The sequence below is a fragment of the Pleurodeles waltl genome, chromosome 3_1 (assembly GCF_031143425.1).
Source record: "Pleurodeles waltl isolate 20211129_DDA chromosome 3_1, aPleWal1.hap1.20221129, whole genome shotgun sequence".
NCBI classification, from domain to species: Eukaryota; Metazoa; Chordata; class Amphibia; order Caudata; family Salamandridae; genus Pleurodeles; species Pleurodeles waltl.
In genome coordinates, this window is record NC_090440.1 from 1,911,114,974 (window position 1) to 1,911,141,269 (window position 26,296).

The 26,296-nt window shown below is 41.1% G+C and overlaps 1 protein-coding gene across 5 annotated transcripts in view; it reads right to left on the reverse strand.

The window, feature by feature from the left end:
* MYO1C (myosin IC) overlaps positions 1–26,296 on the reverse strand; it is a 365,885-nt gene that overhangs the window by 120,597 nt on the left and 218,992 nt on the right. For all 5 annotated transcript variants that reach the window (XM_069226100.1, XM_069226102.1, XM_069226099.1 and 2 more), the window contains exons 5-7: positions 26,146–26,226; positions 7,841–8,020; positions 3,959–4,057 (exon numbers count right to left, since the gene is read on the reverse strand). In XM_069226100.1, the coding sequence (XP_069082201.1) occupies positions 3,959–4,057; positions 7,841–8,020; positions 26,146–26,226 (360 nt within the window). The remainder of the gene's footprint in view (positions 1–3,958; positions 4,058–7,840; positions 8,021–26,145; positions 26,227–26,296) is intronic.

The following is a 26,296-nucleotide window of genomic DNA, read 5'->3' on the forward strand; positions in this document are numbered from 1 at the left end:
GGTGATAAACGCCGTGAGATGTCTAGAATCTTCCGTTAATTCAATTTGGTGATACGCCGATCTCAAATCCAATGTGGAAAAAATATTCGCCCCCTCCAACATACTAATGACCTCATTTATCTTGGGTAAAGGATGGCAATTCACAATGATGTTAACATTTACAGCTCTCAAATCCACACACAGTCTCAAAGAATTGTCAGATTTTCGTGCTAAAACGATCGGAGAAACCCACTCAGAGGATTCAATCTCTTCTATCACACCCTCATTCACCATATCTGACAAGATCTTCTTTAATTCATCTCTGACACTAATGGGAACATTCCTAAGTTTCTGAATTACAGGTTTGGCATTAGCCTTGACTTTAATTCTGTGGCTGTAGTTGATCAATTTGCCCAATTTACTAGTGAAAACGTGTGGAAACTTAGAAGTAATCCACTCTGTTGCCTCCCTGGACTCTATCACTAATACAGGTTCACTACACCGGGGATTCAAAATTACACCCAATTTTCCTTGGTCCCTCCATCCTAGGACATTAACCCCCTTAACTGCAACATACAATTTAATATTGGCACGTCTCTCTTTAAAAGTGATTCCAGTTTCAACAAAACCAGTCACATCAATAGTCCTCCCTTCAAAACTTTCAGCAATAATATCTGGTTCCTTCAAATCGGTCAATTCCCAAATTCCCTCAAAGACTTGCTTAAAATAATCTTGTGTAACAATTGTCCAAGGTGACCCCGAGTCTGCCATTAACTCCAGCCTCCTCCCAGCGATTTGTACCTCACATCTAGGTCGTTTTATCTGTTCGCACCGTATTTCATCCCCATGCTTGAGTGACAACACCATGCCCTTTTGCTCATTATCACCCTTCAGCCAATCATGACCATCTTTACCACTACTAACACACGCCATCTTCCTTTTGGCTACATAGTTACTTTTCTTGAAATCTTTACATACCCGAGCAAAATGTCCCAACCTTCCACATTTCATACATTCTTTTCCAACTGCCGGACATTGGGGCGACGATGCAAGATGGTTCACACTATCACAACGGAAACAGGATAGTTTCTCCATCCTATCTTGTCTCACCCATTTCTTACCCACACCAGTATTCTTGAAACCAGGATTACCACTCGAATTACTACCCATCATTGCACCCACCACCTCAGATTCTATATTATTAACTTTATCGACATCCTGTACAGATCTCATCCACTTCTCAGATTGCTCTAGAGCTTTCGCAGTAGAGATTATATCTTGCAATTTAGGATCCCCCATAACCCACAGATGTTCTTGGATCTTCCTGCTTTTCACATGCACTATAATTTGATCCCGAATCATTTCATCAGTCATATCACCAAAATTGCAATGTATAGATAATCCTCGTAGTGCTGTTAAAAACTCATCAAATGTCTCATCAGAATGCTGTGCCCTAGTATAAAACTTGAATCTATTTAATGCCAGACTTGCAGTAGGTTTGAATCTCTTCTCCAATCTCATTAGCACTTCCTTGAAAACGTCCACTTCTCCCTCCGTATGATCTGGTAACAGTACTGGTGGTAAAGTTCTGAAAACCATCTGCCCCTCAGAGCCTAAACAATGTAATAAAATATTTTTTTTCCTATCTTGTGACATTTCGTCATCATCAATAGCTTTCATATAAGTCAAAAACTCTTCCTTCCACCTAGTCCAATGCAATGGTGGTTCTCCCTTGTTCTGTAAAAACTTTGCAGGAGGTTCAAACTGCATCTTTTCTCCCTTTTCCTTTTAATAAGTATACTTATATATAGAAAGGGGGAAGAAAAAAAAAATATGAAAAAATAAAAAATAAATAAAAATAAATTTATGTAAGTGACTTTAGTTGTTCATAAAGTTAATGAATATTTGTCATAAAGATGTTCCTTTTCCGCATTTTTCCTTTAAAGACCTTCTTTAGTGACAATAATAGAAGAAACCATCCGATAGTCCTCTGTTTATGTCTAGAAGACAAAGTCCCGGCTCCGCCCAGAACAATATGCAGAGAAAAGCACAGACGGCAGGAACAGCAAGAAACAGGTGTACTCCAACACAGGGCTGCGCAAACAAGTAAGGTATATTGCTAATGTAATCCTCATGTAATCCTCAACACAGCAGTCTTCCACTTAAATTCAATCCGGTACGATGCGAAGATTCGCTACTGCGCGTAGAGCACAGAATGTACGGCACGCTCTAGGATCCAGAAAAGGATGTCGCGCGGCGCGTTGTTTAAATTAGGCCGCGTGACCAAACCCACAACGGCAGTTCAAACTGGCAGGCAAAGGCAGCGAAGAAGGAGGAACAGAAAGCACTAAAATAAAATAAAAACTGAAAGCCCACCTTCACTGCCGTGCCTCCATATCGCGCACTCGTTCAATTCATGTGTTTCCTTCTGTTGAAATTGCATGAAGTACTACTCCTTCACCTCCTCCGTAGTGTGCGCCTGGAGTACATCCTGTCAAACCTTTAAAAGTCCACTACTTCTTTCATTGAATCTTCCTTTCCCTCGTCGCCAAAATGTAAAGATGAGGACACACGTAATCTTGTATTTCTTACGTTTATTTTCTCAAGCTGGTCCACACATCCTTTCTCAACCGTCTCCCATATCAGAATGCCTCAACCTCCAACCCCCAGGTTCCATCTCCCCACATTCTACATTCCACCCCTCAACCTTCCACTATACTTAAACATACAACACCATACTAAACACATCTTCTCAAAACCACAAAAGACCATCCATAAACCAAGAAGACATTGCCATGACCTAAACGAAAGGCCTTCTGCCAAACCATCGCCAGGGCTTCCATAAACCCTAATGGCCCTCACTCCAAGCCCACAAGCATCCTTACCCAAAACACACTATAGATGTCCTTCAAGTCTACAATACAATAAGCATTCTCCCAAATAGACAGTTATTTAAACCAACCGACTAGCACAAAACCATCCATCAAACCAACACAATATCTTTCACCAAGCCCAAGGCTATCCCGTAAGTAAATATCCCTCTAAACAACAAGTATCCTCTTCCTAAGCCCACAATAACATTTCAGTGAACAAAATGAGACCTTTCACTAAGGAAACACAACACCATGACCTAGCCCTACACAGGATTAGACCTCATTCCATGAATTACATTAAAACAAACCAGCCCAGGGTCTTCCAGACTACAAACCTTTCACTGAAATACAAACGGCCTTTCCCTCAAAATGCATTTTTCCACTGCCATCTTTCATCTAGAAAAGAAAACATATTTCAACAAACTAGCACAGTGTCTTTTCCAAAGACCACATAAGATTTGCTCTAAATCCACAGATGCACACCAAACCCAAAACTGGCTTTCCCCACAAATCTACAGCCTTTTATCGTACCAACGAAGGGCAGTACGGTAAACCTTCAAAATGCAATTCTCCTAATTTGGAAGAGGCCATTCTTCAAACCTGCAAGAGAACGTCCTGAAAACCTGAAAAATAAATTCTATCAGGTTCGTAGGAGGTGTTCCCCCAAATAAACCACAGTGCTTTCCACTGAACTTTCCACAAAGCAATACAATGCCCTACTGTAAACCTACATGGGGTTACACCACAAACCAACAAAAACCTTAAACCAAACTAGTCTTAAGCTATAGAAAAGCTGACCGATGACCCATGCAATAGCAAACCCTTTTGACACTCTAGGCTCTGGAGACACCTAAGGGCCCCCTCCCTTCTCTGGACCCTCGGGGCTTTGGCAAGACATATCTACTAACCACCCATGAAGAGACATAGGGACATTCATCTCAGGAGAGGACTTTGGATGATTCAAGTTCTGTGGTGGACTTGTACTGTTCTGCTTTGGAAAGGCCTTGAGCATGCAGGTATGAATAGTTTAGATTAACAAGCTTAAGAGAGGTCTTCCAGAAAAAAAATGAATTAATGGTGTTTCTGATAAACATGAAGCTCCATACCTCGACTTCATCATCACTGAAGTTAATAACAGACAGTGCCTTTCGGACAACTTTCCAATCATTCTTGTCATTGATAGAGCTGACCTTCGCACATTGACCCTATAAAAAAAAAACAAGGGAGAGAAAATTAAATATTTAGATAGTATGAAAGACTTGAACTCTTTTTGAAACTTTTAAAGGCAGAACCAAGAAGCCGAAAATATAAATGAGATTTCTCTTCCTGATACTGCTTAAGCTCTCTGTCTAATATTACCTTCAGAACTCTCTGATACTTCTTGCTTTTCTTTATAATATCCCCATTTTCTTCCTCCCAATACTGTCCTCTTCCCTTAAAAGCTTTCCCTTTGTCTCTTCCCAAGTACAGTGTCACCCTCTGTGTAATATTCTACACTGCCATAGATCTCTTCCCAAATAAGCAAAAGTTCTCTATTTCACATATTTATTGTCCATCTCCATCCTCAATACACTGTTCAACAGTTTGCTTTCCTCCTCTGTAGTTTCTCCTCCGTAACACTGTCCCTGAGTGTGTGCAGGCTCTCTCCCTCATATATTAATCCAGTTATTTCCTAATACTGTGCTCAGCTCTCACTTGACATCACATATACTGTCCAAATTCTCAGTCTCTCCATATGCTCTGCTCTACCTTCTGTCACCATATACTGTACCCGGCTCTCCAATACATATGTTGCCCAAATTTCTTCTAGATAACCATATATGTCTAGACGACCTCCACACAGTGTGTCAATTTCCCTATCACATGCAGAATGTCCCGACAGTTAGCATCTGTTCCTAGCTCTCCACTTATACCAAAGGGAACTATTTTCCCTTCATCTGTCTACTTTGTCTTTCTCTCTCCTCAAGCACTGTATATTGCACTCGTTGCTTATGACTTTACCAATTATATTTGTGAAGCATTTTCTTGAGACTGTGAAGCACTCAGTGAGCATATGCTTCCAGTGTGAGTACTGTAAAAAGCAACTTATGCCCCATGCCAGCAATTGCACTGGATAATGAAATTGCTTCTTTAGAGCACTGGCACTCCAAAGGTAGAGTAATCAAGCTGTATAAGCTTACTCTAGGGTAAGAAACAGGGTAAGGTAGCGTTTTAACAATAGCCTCTGGGTCATTCTAGCATTGGGATAAGGCAAATAAGAGCACATGGCAAGTCACGGACAGTGCAGGACCACCAGTTCAGATGCAGGAAAGCAACTCTGCAATATCATGTACCAGGCAATGCCTGCCTCTTGTCTTTACCCTGCTACCAGGCTAGCTTGGACGCAGGGAACTCATGGCAGTTGGGTAGTCTTGGTTCCTTAAGTCATCTCCAAGCACGTCTTCAGTCAGCTGGGCATTGTGCAGGCCTGAAATGGTAGCTCCTCTCCTTTTTAGTGATAGCCCATCTCCCACAGGTCAAAGCTGCTACATGTTGCAGGAATCCAGCATTGGCCCTTGGTGGTGTTAGTACAGCTTCAAGCAGAGGTTCTGTCCCAGGCAAAGCTTCAGATGCTTTAGGGGCTCCGTAAATAACATACAGGTTATACAACTGGGGGGGGTGGGGGGGGCTATTTATCTAACTTTGCAAGCCAGCCAAGAAGAAGTCTAAGCCACATTTTTTCTAAAATTCAAGTCTTGCCCAAATCAGGAAAAAGTTTATCTTTTTTCTTTGCCACACATGTGTATCACTTCAGGAGCAAACTGTTAAGGCTCAGACCAGTCAGAACTAGTGGAAGTGTCACGGAGGATTCATACACATAGTACAAAAGAAGGCCCCCAGGTGCCTGGAGAGAGCCAGCAACAAAAGAAGAGTCAGGAAATGTTTGAAGTGCAATCTTAACTTGCAAGCAATTTGAGCACTGTATAAGGGCAAGCCCCAGTGGGGGTACATGGGGCAAGGGACAGAAGGAGGACACACACTAAGTGAAAGGGGTTAGAAGTAAAAAGAGGTGAAGACGTATGTTTTCAGTTTCTTACTGAATTTACAGTTGGTGTTGTTCTGATGTCAGAAGGGATGTTTTTCCAAATAAGTGTAGCCTGAGAAGACTTGTTTTCTCCTTACTGCAATGTTTAGTCTCTAATCTTTCAATGTCACAGCTGCTTGTCTGGTGCGGATGACCAGATATTGTTAGTTTATTAGATAGGTAGGCTGCGGTCTTGGTTCTGAGGGTTGCAGAAGCTGATCTTGTAGATGATTCGGGTTTGCAGAGGAAGATGGTGTAGACACTTCAGTATCGGATGATGTTCAGGGATTTCTTCTGCGACTTGAGCCATGCTGCCGTGTGAAGAGTTTGTAATAGGGCAGTATGGGTGGCCTCTGGGAAGCCACTGAGCCGGGAATTAATTCTGTCTAGGTGGACCACGAATAGGGCTTCCACTGTCTTTCTCCTAGAAGAAAAGTTTTCCTATTTTAAAGAAGGGAGATTTAGGAACCAGCAATGTTTTCTTTGAGTGAGAAGTTTGAGTCGAGGGTTAACAAGAGGGTTTTGTCCTGTTTTGTAAGTGAAATTAGGATGCAAAGCCTGCTAGAGTTCAGCATGAGAGCCATGACGGAATCAGAGCATGCTTGGCATTGACGCCAAACAGGAGGAATTCAGTCTTTTTGGGGTTTGGCAACAGGTAACTTATGGACATCCAGGTTTGGATGCATTGGAGGCTGGCTTTTAGGCTCTGTTGGTTGGAGAGAGTGAGAATGCTGCTGTCAGCAAGAATGCGTCCCAAGGGTTTCATTTAAGTGATGAAAATTAGGTGTCACAGAACAGAATGTAGCTGTAGAGAGATTTTCAGTTGACAGGAAGAGTCCGGGGTTTTGAAGTTGCTATCTGAATGAGGTGCTGTTGGTTGATGAGGTAGGATGTACCGTTGCAGGACTGTGTCAGTGAAGCTCATGTAAGTTTTCAGTGTGGATCAATGCTGGATCGCTGACAGTGGAAAAGTCAAGCAGGACCATGGGCATTAAGGAAGAGGACGGGATTGACTACTTGGAGCATGGTTGTTACAATACTGCAATAAACATAACACTGGCCCTCTGGGACTAATTTCTACCATTACCACACATAGTCAATCAAAGGAATTAAAGACAGTCAAGGAACAACTTAGTATCAAAACAATGACAATCGTACAATGATCGATTCAATGAACAGTCTAGGCCTCTTCTCTTACATATGATGTTATTATTCATATATCAAAATATACAGATGCAGTACATAGTGAAATTAGTGCAGAGAGCACAGTGTCCAGGTAAGTTCAGAATATATATTTAGAAATACATAAAAACACTAAGACAACGCCTAAGATACATATCCTAGTTCTACACAATGTGAATCCTGTTATCTAGTTCACAGAGAGACTCCAGTTGTAGAAAATAGTAAGACCGCTGATATAAGTTGAATTACATTCCTATTAAACATCAAACCAGGAAGAGTAACTAGAAACATATAGGCTGTTGGACAAAGATAGGTGACTCTTCTCCTAGTCTAGGTGCTCTGTCTTTTCATCATTTCAAATGTTTTAGACAAATGACCCCATCCGGATGAGACCTGACAAATCCCTTTCGGAGTTGAAACGTCGACAATCCACCCATGTGGTCTTACAAACAATGTAAAAGTTAAAAGACTTTGCTTTCCCAACAGGTTGAGGTAGCTTCTAATTCTGGGAGAGTCTATCAAGGACTTGTATGGGCTGCAGTTCAAGAGCAAGGTAAGCATCATGGGCTTTGAAAGGGTACAAAGAAAGTCAAGAACGGCATTACTCTGTCACCAGGCCTCACTTTCATCCTTTCTAAAATCCTTTGCTCCAACCTTTTTAAGATATTACAGTAATCACCAATGCTCTGATACCAACCACTGTGATCCTCCTTTAGCCTCTGCTGCACAGTCGCTCACTCACCTTTATCAGATACTGATAGCTTTGTGCATTCTTGTCCAGGCCCAGTCTTCGCAGTAAGTCATCTTCTCCTCCCTCCAGTAGTTGGTAAAAGATGTGAAAGTTCCGCTCGCCGTGATTCTGATGGACCACACGGGACTTCTCTAAGAGGTAGTTCAGAATGTGCCCTCCAACTGGAGCCCCCTAAACAAAGAATAACAGGTATTTAATTGAAAAGGCATCTCACTCTCCCACTTTTTCAACGCATCACATTGGGCCAGAAGTATCAAAGGGTTTTGTCTATTCTGTGTCTATGGGAAAATGTGTTTGTACATATGGCCCATAGTCCCTTCCTAGCAGTGAAGACAAATCCCATGCATCATAACTACTCTTTCAGGTACCCCACCACAATAATTATAATCTATGGCAATCAGCTATATATCCTGACAGACAGCTTCGTAGTAACAGATTACTAAACTGGCACCCAATTCAACCTAGGGAGACAATTTAAACAAGTGGAGTTCTTGTTGCTGAACCTGTGGCCCAGATACATAGCTTTGGGTCTTCACGCTGCTATAAAATAGGACATTATTTACCTGTGAAGCTGATTTTAGAGCTTGGCATCTGTAACAGACTCCATATACATAGAAAGCACTGTCAATAGCAGAAACTAACTTTTATTATTCTTTCATAGTGCATTACATTTTACTTATGGATGAACAGAAGTGTGCCACGCTTATTTCCTTTATCAAACTTCATTTAGATTCCAAACGCCAGTCTAATACGGGTCTTTTAATTCTTCTTCAGCACTTTGAGATTTTCTCGGTACTTCCTCACGTGCCATTATAGCATGCATGGTATTACTTTCATGTGTTTACCTCTGTAAGTTAAGAACTCAACTCAAACATGTGATCCTGCAAGACATTTGCTATCTTCGAAGTCTTAGACCCACAGTGCATATGATTTCAACCCTGCTCCCACATTTTCTGCTCGGTACATTAACCTTGAAATGTATTTGTCTCTATCATACTTGAATTTCCTTACAGATTGTCTAACATGTAGAACCAAGAGACATCCTTTGACATTGGTCATGTAACACTACATTATCTTCGATTACAGCCATTTACGTGTGATTACAATAGAGATAACAGTTACTTGAGCAGTCTATCTCTATCACTTAGACACAGAGCATACCAGCCCTTCATGGTACATAGAGCATTGTTACTGCTTTTCCACCACAACAGAAGATGGTATTCCATATAGATATTCAATTGCAGATGACTTGGTTCTGACAAATATTTGCAAACTTTTAGACATGCTGTACCAAGGCACCTTCCCGGTTCAGGTTTGGTTTACTTCATATTTTATACCGAACAGATCCACAACATGAAATATCATAGGGATTGTTTTTCTTCCTTGACAGAATCAACACACTTTGTTCTTCAGTCTATTTTGGTATGTTATTACAGGAGCACGTCTAGTACACCATCCTTATCTGACTCTCACAACATTCTTTTTGAACCAACATCAGACTAACAGGAGAAGGGTTTACTCTCAATAACTTGGAAACCGGCACATCTAGCACCTCACAGATACGTGTGGGTCATCCCAATTTAAATGAAAGGTCTTTACTCACTTCACTAGGTCATTTCTGGATTCTTATCTATTCTCACTGTCATTCTAGATTCTGCTCCTTGCTTTGGAGTGCTTACTTCCGTTTTTGCATTCTAAAGTGTAACACAAAAACTGAATCTTGATTACCTTTTGATGACAAGGTCTTTGTTCTGCTCATAGTCTATTGGGTGTCTGTACAAACTGAGTATAGTATATATTTGTGTAAATGACTGCAAACTGTGTAGCACATACATACAGATTTCAACAATGTACCGAGCATTTCTTATGAATTTTTGAGCCCTGACAATGTTTAAATGGCGAAACATGTTGGCTCTCAACAGTTTCACATGGGAGAGATGACTCAAAATAAGAATCATATACAGCTGACAACTTCTACTGCTGGTTTTGTGTAAGTGTTAATTTGCGTAAAAAGATTTCTCAAGCATTTTTACTTTGGTATGCAACTAAACATATGTTATGTTTGAACAGTTGTGCCGAGGTGCCAAGCCAGGGTGTGGAATATTATAACATGTTTACTTGTCCGTGGGACACGTGGCTTCATAAATTTACTTTCCTGTAAATAAATCCACTTGTCCCTTTGGTGCCACGTAGTGCAGTGACAAATTACCGCAGCAATCTCATTCAAGAGCTCTGATAATAGCCTCTCTAATTATGCCAGGGCTCATACTATTGTAAGGTTTGAATACTAGCAATTCCCTTATTTTGCCACTTTGAGCAGATCTACATTTAGGGGTAAGCAATAGTTCCAGGGTTGGAAGGCCCCTTTTAATGTGTGCACACTTACTAACTTGCATGTTTTAGGGGTTTTCACCAACTCTTCTCCAATCTTTTCCCATACAGAAAAAGACTGGAAATGTACACCTGACAAAGGCAAGTAAAACTTGTTCCAGGGGTTGGGAAAAAGTGATTCAAGTGAAAGGGAACTTGTAAACACTCAACAGATTTTCACATGAGCAAATCTCCACATGCATATTTGCTCGTGCTAAAATGCAGTTTACAGATATTTAATAGGAGTATGATTTCCTGACCTACTTCTGTAAATTATTGTGAATTCAAAAAAGCCTTAAATCTGCACTAATGCAAGGACAAATACCTTGGGTGAACCTCTGTGATTTTCTGTAAGAATTAGGCCCTTTTGTTTCTATTTCTATTCTATAGCTCTCTCTTGATTTATCAGTTGGCTTTATTGTGTGGCTGCATTCTGCTCTTTCACAAGGAACATTTTGGCACAGTAGGTTTGTTCAGTGCCCTGAACTACTGTGGCAAGATGTGCATTTTGAGATTAAAAATATTTTTGCTTATGTTTTTTATGATGGTGAGGGTTCAGTAGCTCCCACAACAATAACGTTTTACAAAAACCATGTCAAAACACAACACACATTGACAAAACCAAAAGGCTGACCACCAATGTCAGACCTATTGGCTTTGCCAATGCTTGTTTATTTCATGTTTCCAATAACTTTGTTGGAACTAGTAGATTTTACTGAATAATGCTTCAAAGAAACGAGGCCTAAATTTCACTGTAGTTTTGCAAAACAAATTCCTAGTTTAATTTTATGTGGACATTTTTATTGTGAAAGCAAAGATCACTAATCTTGCTTTCAAGCTTCTGCAAACATTTGCATCAGACCAAAGAGCGTGCTGGGAGCAATATATGTAGTGTCATATTGTTAAACTTTGCAATTTTGTGTACATACTTCTATATTGGAACCACTGTCAGTAGTGCAGTTCAAGATTACAGCATTTTGTTAAAGTGGTTACCCTAATATTAAAAACTTGCTTTAATGAACGGCATTAACTTATGGACACAAATATTACTTTAACTGTAGACAATACACTTCCCTGATTCATATTGGGGTACTTTAAACTGGCAGCCAAAGGGTTTGTGCTGAAGAGGGTTGGGCCTACTTGTCTAAAGAACATAATAAACATGAAAACTTGTCCTTGACCCCAAAGTAAATGTCCTGGGCGTTGGGCTATAGGAATTCCACACCCCTGCTAGCTATTTACAGATCTGGCCTTCCCACTATGTATGAAGAAAGAAAGGAGTGTGTTTGGGTGCAAATCACTAGACCTACAACCCCGGAAAAAGGTAGGGAAACTTACTAAAGTCAGTGCAGCCCTGACTAATAAATCAACCTAGGGTTCAGGTTACTAGTCTGCACTCCCACAAAGGGTCCTTGCCTCTAAGTCAAGCTAGGATGTGACAAAACAGTAGAAGGGACAATGAAGTCTGCTTCTTCTAGCCATCACTCTCCTTCATGTCTGCATTGGGAAAAAGGACGCAGTTTTCTACCTACATTTTCCTGTTTGCAATGTTTAGATTTAACACTGTCATATAGAACCTGTCAGACATCTTAATAAGTATTCTCTCGAACACAATAGCGGAAAATTTTGTACACAGTCTAACATGAAAATAAAAGTTTTTCACAACAGAGAATCTATTGTGTCTATGCACTTGTTGGACTCAGGATATAAGCAAATAATGCAAGTAGTAAGCACTGTTCTTTTTACTTTCGTCCTTACACCATAGTACATCATGCCTCTTCTCAGATCTAGTGCATGAAGATACCTTTTGGCATGTGACTGAGAATTTTTAACAAGTTGGTAATTCTATACACTAATTAGCATGGGAAGGAGGGACGTCCCTCACTCGATATCTCTGTGTGTTCCTAGAACTAATTTGCCCTCATGTATTTGAAGCAAAGTCCCTTGACTTTCAGAGCGTGCAACTCAATGACTCTTTATTAACATAACTATCATTCAATCCATTCTCTTGGACTGGACATACGTGATATGGTTCGAATTGGGGTACTATTAACCTTAGCAGCATCATATTCATAATATTAACAGTAGCAGCATTATATTCAAGTCCAAGGCTAAAGGATGTATTCGTGGGGCAGAGTCATTCTCCCTTGAAGTAACCATGTAGCTCTACTATCTTAAACAGCAATGTATGTCGTTTCTTTTTTGTTGCTAGATGCATCATCACTGGACTGTAAGTCAACCTAGTATTCACTGACTGAAATACGCTTTGTGAAATACCTTGCAGGAACATTTTAAAAAATTGTCCCTTTTCATGCTAATGTTATGCTGCAAATCTTTTCCACTTTGCTAAGAAACACTTCCTGATTGCTGCTCTCCTCCCATCCTTAACAATCTCTCAACATCTACGATGCCATTATTCTAAGACCTCTGGAGCCGAACCATAACCTTGCATCTGAATGAAGATTCTGCCCTATTTCACAATTAAGTTGTTGAGTAGAGCTAGCATTCTAGTGTAATGTGATTTATATCTCCATCAAATGAGCACCACGCCTGAAGTCACTTCGCGACTCACTGCTATATCAAAATAATTGGGAGAAATGAATAATTAAATACTATATATCAACTCCTCAATAGACTCCTGGTTCTTGACAGGAGTTGTAGATAACTTGGTGGAGTAATCTTAACATGTTTTGTTACATTTGTTGGTGAATTAGTCTATTTCTACTAAACGCAATCCTGAAAATTTAGTTTTCTATTGTTTTATGGAATTCCCATTAATAAAGGTGTTCATTCTTTAGCTAGAGTTGCCACGCTGCGATGAGAAAGGCATGTATTTTGCTTCAATGTGTATGTTTGACTGACTGTTCAGCTTCTACATTACGAATGGAGATTGTAAACCTTCGTTTCAGAGCGTAATGCATTATATGGTATAGTTGGTCTGATCAGACACTATCTTCTCTCCAAATGGATTTGACACATCCTTAGTGACCAGAACATGTTTTTGAACTCCAGCACTTAGCTGCAAAAAGTGGTTAAATATAGATCTCATGTGCCCTTTGCTGTCATGTTCATCGTTTGGACTCCAACACTCTGATGGACGCATCGGCTGTAATGATGACCGGATGTACATGGTATAAGATTACTTTTTGTGTAAACTGTCTGGCATCTACCACTTGAGACTCTTATGAACTTCCACAATCACTGCATTATGCCTACTCCCCAGTCGCCGTGACCACTGACTGTTGAGCCATTCATGCAAAAAAACCATATGAAATCTGGCATGCAGTACAAACTGAAAGCATAACGCCATCCTCCCCAAAAACATCATCATTGTTCTCAATGCCAAAGGCTGAAGATGGTAAAGAAAAATACATCTTTTATTTTTTTTTAACTTATTTATTGAAACACAGCCTTTCTGATATTATGTAAAATATATCAAGAAATGACAAATGCTTTAAAAACCTTACAAATATGATAACTCAATAACCAACATCAATTGTAACAGCACAAAAAAAAGAAAAAAGTAATAATATGTGTACAACTATCCGGAGTTATGTACCAACTTTTCAAACCAGAGACCAGGTCAAATGAACAACATATGCATGAGGCTACACATCAGTATTGAGCTATATCTAGGATAGAGGGTTACCAGTTAAATTCAGACCCCTAGTTTTAAAATTCACATAAAACCCCTTCAGCGTTAAAATGTATCTGCACATAAAACTGCAGAGAGCCCTTACTACTGATGCACATGCTGGAATTAAATGTTTCTTTGTGGAGCAGTGTTTTATAGGTTACTCGACACTCCAGAAATACAATGTGTTTGAAGCAACCTTTCTAGTTCTTTATGGGAGTTTTTCACCTATATATATTTTCAAGTATTACAATGAATTACACAAGATTTGACAGTACGTATAATAAACTGTTTAATCTGAAGAAGTTTCTAGACATTTCAAAGTAATCGCAGCTATAATCTGAAGACAATGCCAATAAGAAAATGTTTGACCATGATTTCTAGTACCTAACACTAAAAGACGCAACTCCATCCTAATGGATTTGACCGGAGAGATAGAAATTATATCCAGAGCTTTGCCTCCATTTTGCCCCCTTGCTCCAAAGAACAACATATAACAGCATACAAAACTACATTAAGTATATTTACAATGTAGGTGGTCATCAAGATTTGTATATTATGCCTACGATTTCGTGCAAAAGGTCCATTATTCTTGAGGTCACCTTCACCACCTGACTAAATTAATCTGGACGATATAATACATTTCTACCAAACTGAATCCCTCAGTATAGATATGCCTTAACAGCATATATTGATGTCCCTTTCATAGTAAAGTTTCTAGGTGACTTGTCACCCATGAGCCCAAAAATCATTATGATTGTCTTTAGTAAATTAATCTTCATTTTATGAGATTAAAACAATAGGCATAAACTATGCAGTACACTGATGGGGTAATATGTATAATCATGTATATATCATCATCAATTACAAGCAGCAACAGGAAACAACACCCAAGTGTAGGTAGAAAACAGACTTTTCACATTACATTTGTGAATTCTGAAAATATAGCAAGAAGTGCAAAGAGGCAAGAATGCATCCTTGTCTATACTAATATTTTCAAAGTAAAGTATATTTTGACCCGGCTAGCAACCTGACCCACATGTCAGAGTGTAACTCATATAGGATTTTCAAAAGTCACAACAGCATATCCCAGGTCGACTTTAGCTTGACCCATAAAGTGGAGAGGTCTATCCTTCACAGACAGACTGGACATGAACACTCACAACAGCAAAGAACTCTTCAACATTGTCAAAGAGCTCTCCAACCCTATCGCCAACGCCAACGCCATCACGCCCTCACAAGACCTCTGCAACTCCCTCGCCACCTTCTTCCATCGTAAGATCACCGACCTACACGACAGCTTCGGACAACAGACCCAGCCAACCACCACAGAACCTACAACCCCAGCCATCACCCTCAACGCCTGGACTCACATCAACACGGAAGAGACCAAAGCCACCATGAACTCCATCCACTCCAGTGCCCCCTCTGACACCTGCCCACACTTCATCTTCAACAAAGCCAACGACATCATCGCCCCGCATCTCCAGACCATCATCAACAGCTCGTTTGCTTCTGCCACCTTCCCCGAGAGCTGGAAACACGCAGAAGTCAACGCCCTACTGAAGAAACCTACGGCGGACCCCAGCGACCTGAAGAACTTCCGCCCTATCTCGCTCCTCCCCTTCCCTGCCAAAGTCATAGAGAAGACCGTCAACAAGCAAATTACCAACTTCCTTGAAGACAACAACCTACTCGACCCTTCTCAGTCCGGATTCCGAGCCAATCACAGCACAAAAACCGCCCTCATCTCAGTCACAGACGACATCAGAACTCTGATGGACAACGGAAAAACAGTCGCATCCTCCTCGACCTCTCGGCTGCCTTCGACACCGTCTGCCACCGAACCCTAATATCCCGCCTCTGCTCCACCGGGATCCAAGGACAGGCCCTGGACTGGATCACCTCCTTCCTCTCCAACCGCTCCCAAAGAGTCTACCTCCCACCTTTCCGCTCAGACCCCACCGAGATCATCTGCGGCGTCCCACAAGGCTCCTCGCTCAGCCCTACTCTCTTCAAAGTCTACATGAGCCCCCTCGCCGACATCGTACGCAAACACAACATCAACATCACCTCCTACGCCGACGACACTCAGCTGATACTTTCCCTCACCAAGGACCCCACCAGCGCCAAGACCAACCTGCAAGATGGAATGAAAGACGTTGCAGAATGGATGAAACTCAGCCGTCTAAAACTGAACTCAGACAAAACAGAAGTCCTCATCCTCGGAAACACCTCGTCCGCCTGGGACGACTCCTGGTGGCCCACGGCCCTTGGCACCGCACCAACCCCCTCAGACCACGTACGCAACCTCGGTTTCATCCTGGACCCACTTCTCACCATGACCAAACAAGTCAATGCCGTATCATCCTCCTGCTTCCTCACCCTCCTCATGCTCCGAAAGATCTTCCGTTGGATCCCCGCCGACACCAGAAAGACCGTGACCCACGCTCTCGTCACGAGCCGCCTGGACTACGGCGACACCCTATACGCAGGAACCACCGCTAAACTCCAGAAACGTCTGCAACGAATTCAAAACGCCTCCGCCCGCCTCATCCTCGACATACCCCTCAACAGCCACATCTCCGCCCACCTGAGACACCTGCACTGGCTTCCCGTCAACAAAAGGATCACCTTCCGACTCCCCACCCACGCACACAAAGCCCTCCACAACAAGGGACCCGAACACCTCAACCGCCGCCTCAGTTTCTACACCCCCACCCGTCAACTTCGCTCCGCCAACCTCGCTCTCGCCCCCGTCCCTCGCTTCCGCCGCACCACGGAAGGTGGGAAATCCTTCTCCTATCTGGCGGCCAAGACATGGAATTCCCTCCCCACCAACCTCAAGACCACCCAGGACCACCTCGCATTCCGGAGGCAACTCACGACCTGGCTCTTCGAGCAGCAGTAACCCCATCCCCCTAGCGCCTTGAGACCCACACAGGTGAGTAGAGCGCTTTATAAATGTTTATGATTTGATTTGATTTTAAAAGCACTTGAAAGTTTTTATATAGACATTTTGGTGCTGCCCAAGAATTCAGATTCAAAAATTACCATTCTGCCTAAAAACCACCTTGATGAACTGGAATTATATTATATTCTCTGGCCAAGCTCTGAAAATGCTGAAATAGCAGCCAGGGAAGATTTTTCCATAGGCATTCAGAAGGGTGACTGGGTGGTGATGTTTAGCTTTCTTAAAGTCCTCCATGTAAATCTCCACTATGAGGCAGACTTGGAATTTTCAAGGTAGTCAGTCAAGTATTAAACCCCATTGCATATGCATTAGCAATATCACTACGGGCCTAGTTACGACCTTGGATATAATGGAACTTGTAATATGGCGGACAAGATATGACATGATTGTGCAAAGAAAATGGGATCTTGGTTTTTAGTTACTGTAACCTGAAGATATTGTTTCAATACAAGGATAACTAAAAAAGTAATGAAAACGCGTAACAAATAGTGATGAAAGCAAGCACTGACAAAGTACTAGCCCACTAGACATGGCACTAAGGTACACTACGTTTTAGACTAATGTGCATATGTAATCAAACAAAATGCTGCCACTCACATCATAAGAAAGCCAATTACTGAAGTGGGCTGACCCATGCGTTATGCAATGGTGGGCAAGGGAATAATATGAGTGAGAGCTGAACAGATCAATGAATGAAAATGGCTGATCCACGCCCACTCTATATACGCATGTATGTATTTTTTATGTTTGCATTTTCTTTATTAAAAGAGGCAAGCAAACCAGCTAAAATTGCCTCTATGCTAGACCTAAAAATACTTTTGGTGTGCTCTGAGTGACTTTGATCAGTATACTATCTGAATAAAGTGCCCAAGATGCCCTAGAAGTGCGTATGGCTCTCTCTGTGGTAAATTCAGTGACCCGTGAAAAAATAAACAAACATTTGCAATGCGATAGGTCTTGTATTTGCTTGAGTTAGAGCTATTGGTATTGAAACTTCTTAACTGGGCTTTTTTTGCCACATAAACTGGTCAACCGTGCCTCACATTTTTTGTATTTTCCTGTCAAATATTTATAATGGCCATGCATATAACTAAAGCACTTCCATTTACCTTCCTCCTCTATCTGCAGAAAAAATGAAAATGTTGCCATTTAGTATCCTAATTTAAATCTGCCATTCTAGTTCCAACAGAATACAACTTTCACCACCCCACCATCAGAGTTGCTGGCTGGCTAACACAATTCCCCCCAAAAAGACACAAGACAGCCACAGAGGAGAATAAACTAGAAGGGTCACCCAAAGATATCAAGAGGGTTCAAACAATCATGTGTAATACAGATGTTACATTTGCTTGAATCATGGTCATAATTGTAATAAGGAGAGATTATTATAACATATACAATTATCATATAAACCTTTTATTGGAAATAAACTTTTGGCATTAGACTGTAATGCTCAAAACAGCCTCTAGAGGGCACCATAACAAAAATATATTTTGTTAGAAACATGGTCATGTAACCATATTGTTAGCCCGTAGAGGGCATAACCCCATGACATAAAACAGGAGAAAGTAATGCAGTATAACCCTATACTTATCCCCTCTGGGAATTGTTTAGGGCAAGCAGGCCTACTGCAATGATATTACAAACAAGGCCTTTAAAACAAAACTCCTCCCACTGTAAAACAAAAGTTCTAGCCATGAGAAAGCTTAAAAGACACAGAATGGTGGGAGGGGTTAATATTTTGGGGTCCACATTAACCTAGTGTGGGGACCCAGAGATGATGTAGACAGAAAGAGCGTTCGGAAGGATTTATCATTGTCCTAGGACTACCACAGGCAGAGTTATGAGCAAAATGTTTTGTAAAAGTAATGCCCTGCAAATGATTATAGGTGAGTTCCAGAGTTCAGTGAATATTGTAGTATCGGGTCCGCCGCTGTGCCGGGAGAGCTGCTTTAGCTTTGAGGATTTCTGTTTTATGTAAAGCATTTACCAATTTCAAGTGTTTTAAGGGGAGAACCACAAGAAATAACTCTGATTAGGTAACTGTGAACAATGTGACCAGTGCTGCAATACCACCAATCGAGTTTACACTGCTGTACCTGTTCGCGCTGTGACTGCCCTGGCCGCCATGCGGAGGGGAGAGACAAAAGAAAAAACAGCAGCTTGCCCATGCTGAAATATATAGGCAATTGTGCAATAATCCATGTAACGGGGCACCCTGCAAGGCGTGACAAAAACAACCTGAAGACAAGACAAACGTAAAGTATTTACCAATGACATCAAGCGATTTTTGAAAGGCAAGCCCACGAATGAATTAAAGTGATGAGCGTGGCTAAAAGCCCACAATACTTACAACAGGTCAAAGCACTTGCACACTTAACTTAAAAATAATAATGAGGTATGGAGTTTGTACCAATAGGGATTCAAACCCTAATAAGAGGGGATAGTAGTCAAGGGTTTAGCTAGTGAAACTATATGATCTATGCACAAGACATGTTACAATAGGGCTGTTAGAGGAGTATTTCTTGTTAAATATAATATTATGGGTATAGCAAGTCTAGAGGCTTACGATGGCTGTGTAAAAGTGATTTGTAGAACAATAAATAATAATAAGACACGATGTTTGTAGCAACAAGCAATATGAACTATAGGGTGTGGGAGTAGGAAGCTTCAGTTTAACTGTAGGAGCTATATGGCTAGAAGGCAGGAAATATTACGATTAGGGTATAAAGGGAGAACTGTATACATGGTGTGATGCAAAATTAATGGAATATAAGATGTGACTATGTATCATGCATTAGGATGTGAGATGGTTGAATGCCATCAAGGGTTAGAGGTTTTCAATCCTCATTTTTACAAACGTTGTGCCTCAATAATTTTTGTTTTTCAATCTTTTGTGTTTTGTATTTTGACAGTCAACTTAGTTCTCTCAGTTCTCAAACACCTGTCTCAAAAACAGTTTCAGCGAACTGATTTCAATCCAGTTCATAAACACTCTTGCATGAAAGAACGTTACATTCACATTCTTCATATAGTTTTGGCACATTACAGACTGCCATACAAAGCGTCCGTACATGCATGCACATCTTTCAATATGGAGCCTGCGACATAACCAAAAAACACTATGGCGTGTTACACTCTCAACACAAACAAAGTAATATTATTCACCTGAAAAAAAAGTATCAAAGCACATCCAGAGATCTGCCTCAATTGAAAGCAGATAAAGTGGGAAAACAGCAGTTCATACCAAGGACTGATACTCGACTCCAAGCTTAGCTGGAGAAACCACATTTGAGAAACTCACCAGAAAGCATTAACCAAACTGGCTGCATGGTACCCACTTCTGAAGACTAAGCCAATGCCTATGCACAGCAAGGTGCACGCAATCAACACAACTATTCGATCCACAAGGACGTATGCTTCACCGATTTGGAGCGGTGGCCAGAAGTGTCAGAAATCTCTGCCAAAACTACAGAGAGAAGCGGGTGCTCCGTGCTTCAAAAGAACAGCAGCCCGCACAGAAATTAAGGCGTTAAGATGCTTTATGACCACCTCCGCATACTCCACGAGACATCCTATATTTGTTCAAAAGGAAAACCCACTTATCAAACAATATGCTGACATTTAAGCAAACTCTTTTTACCACTACCTGCAGCTCATAAGAGCGCTGACCCTGTGAACCAGTTCACCTGTGCATATGTCACAGATCAACAAGAAAACTAAACTGGAACTTAAAAAATTCAAAGTGAATATGAAGTGATGAGGCTTAAGCCTCAGTATTCAGAAAACATCAGTGTCAGATCACATTTGACAGCCAGAGAAAAACAGACCAACATGTTACGCTCTTTTTATTCAAAGGCCGCTCTTCCTGTTACATCGAACGTGGGTGATGGTGCTGCCGTAACACTGGTAGGCATTGTTTCATGTTTTATCTCACTAATGTAAACAAAAAACATGTAAAAACATGGCATTTGTTTGTATAATAGCTGAGCAGCCTTAATGCTTATGAACTCTCTCTTCTCAACTGAGAGAGTTCCTTAGGATGTCCGTGTTGAAGGAGTTCATGTATTTGTCACCAATCGTTCTTAAAGTCATTTGTCTTTATATTGTTACTTTATGTTTACATAATTAAACATATATAATATTTGTTCTGATCTCATGTTCTTTACCTCTATTTTATATGTAATTACCATGCATCGTATACACTTCCTAAAGGCTCAATACCTTACCTTTAAAATATTCGAATTACTCCTAGTTTTCTTTAATCACTGATGAAGTAATGATTTAATTGATTTTTTCGTGAAACAAATGTTGATATAAGTCCTTGAATATGATCAACTTTTATTTGATACCACCTCAAATCTGTCTATATTTATGCCTTCATTTGGTAAAGCTTGCAAGGGGCTTACATTCTGGAGGCTCAGAAATAGGTCCATATGTGGGTCTTTCTTCCAAACTGGGAGGCTTCTAAATAAATAATTCTGCTTATGGCACAGATCGCCACCAAAGGGTTGAGGAACAGTGTCAGTCAAATACTAATGGCCGAAAGCGCCAGAGTCATAACTACCAGTGGCCACCAGAAATCAAACAGGATGATGGTGCCTTAAGCTGGCATGACTTTAGGATCAGGAGAGCTTGCATTGGAAGTTAAAGCTGGGCTCATAAAGAAGTATAAAAGGAAGCAAGTGATATACAAGCCCAAACTGGGCGGGTACCAACCTTTAGTACCATATTGGTACTAAGGTCAGAATTGAAGCTGTTACCCATGAAAATGTGTGCGGGCCAAAATGAATGGTGGCAACCACACAGATGTGCATTACAAAAATCCGCCACCCGAACAACTATGATCCCACACAGCAAAAACCTTTGGTGCTCCATGAGTGTCCTAGTGCTGGTAGCTTTGTAACTACAGTACCAGTGGGAGACTGTCACTAGAGTCCTGTTAGCACTTTAGGATCCAAATGGTAGTCCTGTTTCTTGGAAGAACCATATGGGACTAGTAAGGCAGTACTTTCTAAGTTGTTTTTTTAGGAGCCTGTATCTCGAAATTCACCAGTCATGGTCAACAAATTTTTCCAGTGGCAGGGACACCCAGAGAAGCCACTCGCCCACCTAGAACCTCATTATTAAGGGTTAAGTCCTGACAGCCTAATGTTGGTATCTTCAGAATCGTAATGCAAGGAAGATAATTCTAACAGTTCTTGAATCAGAGCTACAATGGGGCAGTGAAAGCTGACTGAGTACCTCAGGGGCTGAAGAAGAGGAAATACAGGGTTAGGGCCAGGAGAATTCTGTCTCACCACACTTGACAACAGAAAACAACAAGCATCAGCAATCCAACGGGTCTCGCATTTGCTCAAGTTAGAGCTATTGGTGTTGTAAACTCCTAACCAGACTTTTCTTGCCTTCTAGCCTTTACTATGCCCGTTACTGTTCACTAGTGTATAGATTTAGTGTATTACTTACCTCCTGTTGGAGGGTTGCCCTTCTAGTACTTTGTGATAATAAAGTACCGTTATTTTTGTACAACTGAGTGTTTTCTTTCATGTGTATAAGTGTTGTGTGACTGCAGTGCTATTGCACAAGCTTTGCACGTCTCCTAGATAAGCTTGGCTGCTCATCCACAGCTACCTCTAGAGAGCCTGGTTTCTAGACACTGCCTACACTTCACTAAGAGGGGATACCTGGACCTGGTATAAGGTGTAAGTACCTTGGGTACCCACCACACACCAGGCCAACTTCCCACAGTCTGCAACTTAAAAATGTTGTAGGTGCCTACAGAAGGAAGCAGTCATTCTTGTTGGACACATTTTGTGAGCTTCTAGGCGCACAGCCTTTCACTGGATTATTTTGCATTGATCCAAGATAATTATTTGTATTGGGCTAAGACAGCCCTGAAGCTGTTCCTCTTGCCATGGGTGGTGGCCCAACACTGGACATGAGTGGTGGGTGAGTTTGGAAGAGGAAAATCTATATTGGACAAAAGAAATGGGCTATCACCCTACCACACAAAACATGCAAGGAGTGCCCAAACAGACCCTAAGGTTCACCAGACTCCCTCTGAAACAAATATCTCAAATACATACAACATTCATCCTGCATCCATTTCCCAGACATGACGAAGGCAAAATTCCCCAAGTTATAAGGATCTAATGGGCTTTTCACTGGGGAGGGCCAGTCAACTCTCTTCTAATGAGGGTACAGTTACAAAGACCTGAACCTCTGGAAAAAATATCAGCTCCCACCACCTTCGATCAAAGCATAAGCTAGGTTGTGGTTTGGGGAGGGGGGGAGAAGTATCCATCCTTAGTTAGAAAGTGGGTGCAATCTAGGTGTCCCCCAGGTATTAGCAGTCTGTTCCGATGTGAGGGGGGCACCCAATACCAGAAACAATATTGAACACCGCCAGTGGACCTACATGATTGTCAGGCAAACTGAAGGAAAAAACCCAGGTTGCCTAGAAAATGTTCAAGTGAAGAGTAGATTGGCACAACTTTCCAAAGCCATGAACAATATTTTTGTGCCCTTGCTGTGAAGGCCTGTCCAGCTTTAAAACCACTAAAATCCATGTGTAAACTGGAATATAGAGATGGCGTGATCATAGCAACTCTATGCTTTTTACATGCATTAACAAACTGCAACCTGAACACCCTAAACATATCAATAAAATCATTAGTCTGCCTGTGCTACAGTTTAAAGAAGCAATGACCTGTTACTACAGATATAGAAACCACTCTACCTCAATGTTTATTAGAATATTCTTTATGTTTACAAAATATATAGCTGTGATAATTCTTTCCTAAAAGACCTGAAGCATACCCCATGTGTTGTAAATAAACAAGGCTCCTACATTGACATTCCAGTCATACTTCTTTGAATGTGGGCCGACATTCCAGTCCGTCTCGTATGCCTGTCTTTTTTCTAGCACTTAAATCTGAATGTCGGGAAAGGAGGATCCAACATGTCTGTGCCCAGATACCTGAATGTCCTAAAAATGGATCTGCGTAGTCTAAACACACATGTAGGATAACAGACACACTCCTTTTCAAAACTTGAGTATCAAGCGTTTTTACATTCATATTTGGGGCAGAAGGGGGTTCTTTCACTTGTCAGTCACTGGATTCCGTGTAGATTGTTATACAGCTGAACTGGTCAGAGAGATGGGTTTCTGGACAGTAGCAGGACATAAATCCTCTGTCCCCAATAATTATATTTGCAGACCCCCCCCATGATTGCATCATGTTCAGGTCAAGTTTATTATCATCTTTCAGAGAGTATGCAACTATGACTTACACAGGTAAAATGCAATTACCAACGGCATTAGCCCCCAAGGCGAGGAATATAGGGTACGGTATGGTATGGTTATTTATATAGCATTTTCCATATCCTTTGCGAGGTGTAAGGCACTTTACACATCATTTATATGATGCTTTGAAGCCTCAGAAGATCATTCGAATGTTCCGACTTTCATCGGGATCCTGGTCGCACTTCGTGCTGATGCTTGAAAGGATGCCTGTTGCAATTCAATTTATGTAGGAAAAGATGGGTGCACTGCAAGCGGTGCGTAGGAAGAATTAATTGTGTGCTTCATTAAGTCTAAAGGTAGACGTAGTTGCCCATGCGGGTACTTTTGTGAACTGACTTGTGTGAAGGGCTTTGTTTAGGGGGAGTGTATATTTCATAGGGAGGGCAATTGGCTGGGCTGTGGGTTATAGCAGATGTAAGTAGCAAACCATCCTATAATTTTGGTCCATCCAGTTGTGCTGTTTGCAAAACGCTCTTTGGAACTGAGGTCTAAAAAAACTGGTAGAGTTTTGAGCCGTGTAATCCTGACTGGCACCGGATCACTCGGCTTGCTGTGTTGCTGGTATCAGAGAGAATCATATGATCACTTTAGGAAAGTCATGTTTTTGAGAAACTAAGTCTTATTGTAAGAAATATCATGGACTGAGACCTCTTCAAGGAGGGAAATTATAAATCAATGCTCAGACTATAACTGCCTTTAGACCAGGCAAACTGAGAAAACAGATGTGTTCTGATAATCAATGTGTGATTAGGAAATAAGGTTGTCTAGCAAACAAAATATTATTCCACGCCTAAATGTTCTTTGCCATTTCTATCTCTTTTTTATCATTCAGAAATATAAACTTAGTATTAGATGCTTTCACATACATATATACTAAGAGCGATGTGTTTGGAGGTCTGCTCAAAACCAGGAATCCAGATTAGGAATAATTCCTTTTGCAAATACAGTCACTATCCAACCTCTCCCCTGCACTGAATGTATCAGTGAAGGAGTTATTTGAAGCTGAATGCCATAAGAGAGGAATACACTCAGGCTGTTGAGCTGCAGCTACTAAACTTTATCTGTCCTTGGTAATGGTGAATTAGAGATGGTGGAAGATGTGTGCTCTATTCCTGTACCATGCATTCGGCCTCCCTCATATTCCTACTTAGAGTGCTCCCGCTGCAAAGGGCAGTGGCTTGCTCATTTACAGCCACTGGCAACAATTACAGGAGTTTGCATCAGGGACTTACATAACAGACTTAAACTGTAAAACTGTAGACTTTAGAGCGTGCACTGAAGATCTACAATTCTTTTACGGCGTCATTGTCGCCGCTTTGGCTTTGTATATTCTGGAGCAACAACAGGCTGAATGAGTACACAGGACACAAACAGGTGCAATGATGTGCCCAATCATGTTCGTCAACAAAAATGAGAGAAGACTAATACCTGTGCAGGGGATGCGGAAAACTAAATGGGAAAAGAGGGGTGTACAGAAACACGCGCAGCAGTGCAAGGGAACTGAAGAGGATGTAGCTGATGTTTCTCCAGCTGCCATTCATAAATGGTTTCACACCCTTTCTGAATTTACAAATAACCTGCTCATTTGGAGTGTGTTGGGTATTAGAATTAGTGTCATTGTGGGTAGAGTTTGGCTGATTAGTATCACTTTTTAGCCTTGTAACTTTTTGGATGCAGTGGTTTGTAATGCATAAGGTAGGTGCATATGTGGACAATTTCTTTTGTGGTAGCCCTTGCAGTATGCAGTTAATCCTTGGTTTTCAAATCCCCCCCCCTTCTAACTAGCCAATAGTGTTCCTGTTATGAGACAATCTGATAGACAACTCTTCCCTGCAATCACATTAATGTTAACATTAACAACCAAATGAATCTTTACTAACAACACTTTACAAGAGCACAATATTTGAGAACTTAAAGTGCAGCATTTTAGCCATTAAAACACACTAAGGTTCATTCTAGTGCAAAAGAGATAATTTAACACCTATAACTTCTCAGATGGACTTGAACATTACCTTATAATCAAACTGCACATCCATGTACTTGCCAAACCGGCTTGAGTTGTCATTTCGTAGTGTTTTTGCATTACCAAAGGCCTAAAAATAAGATTAAAAAAAAATAAAGCATCAGAAAATTACTGTATGATTCTCATACTAAAGAAAGGGC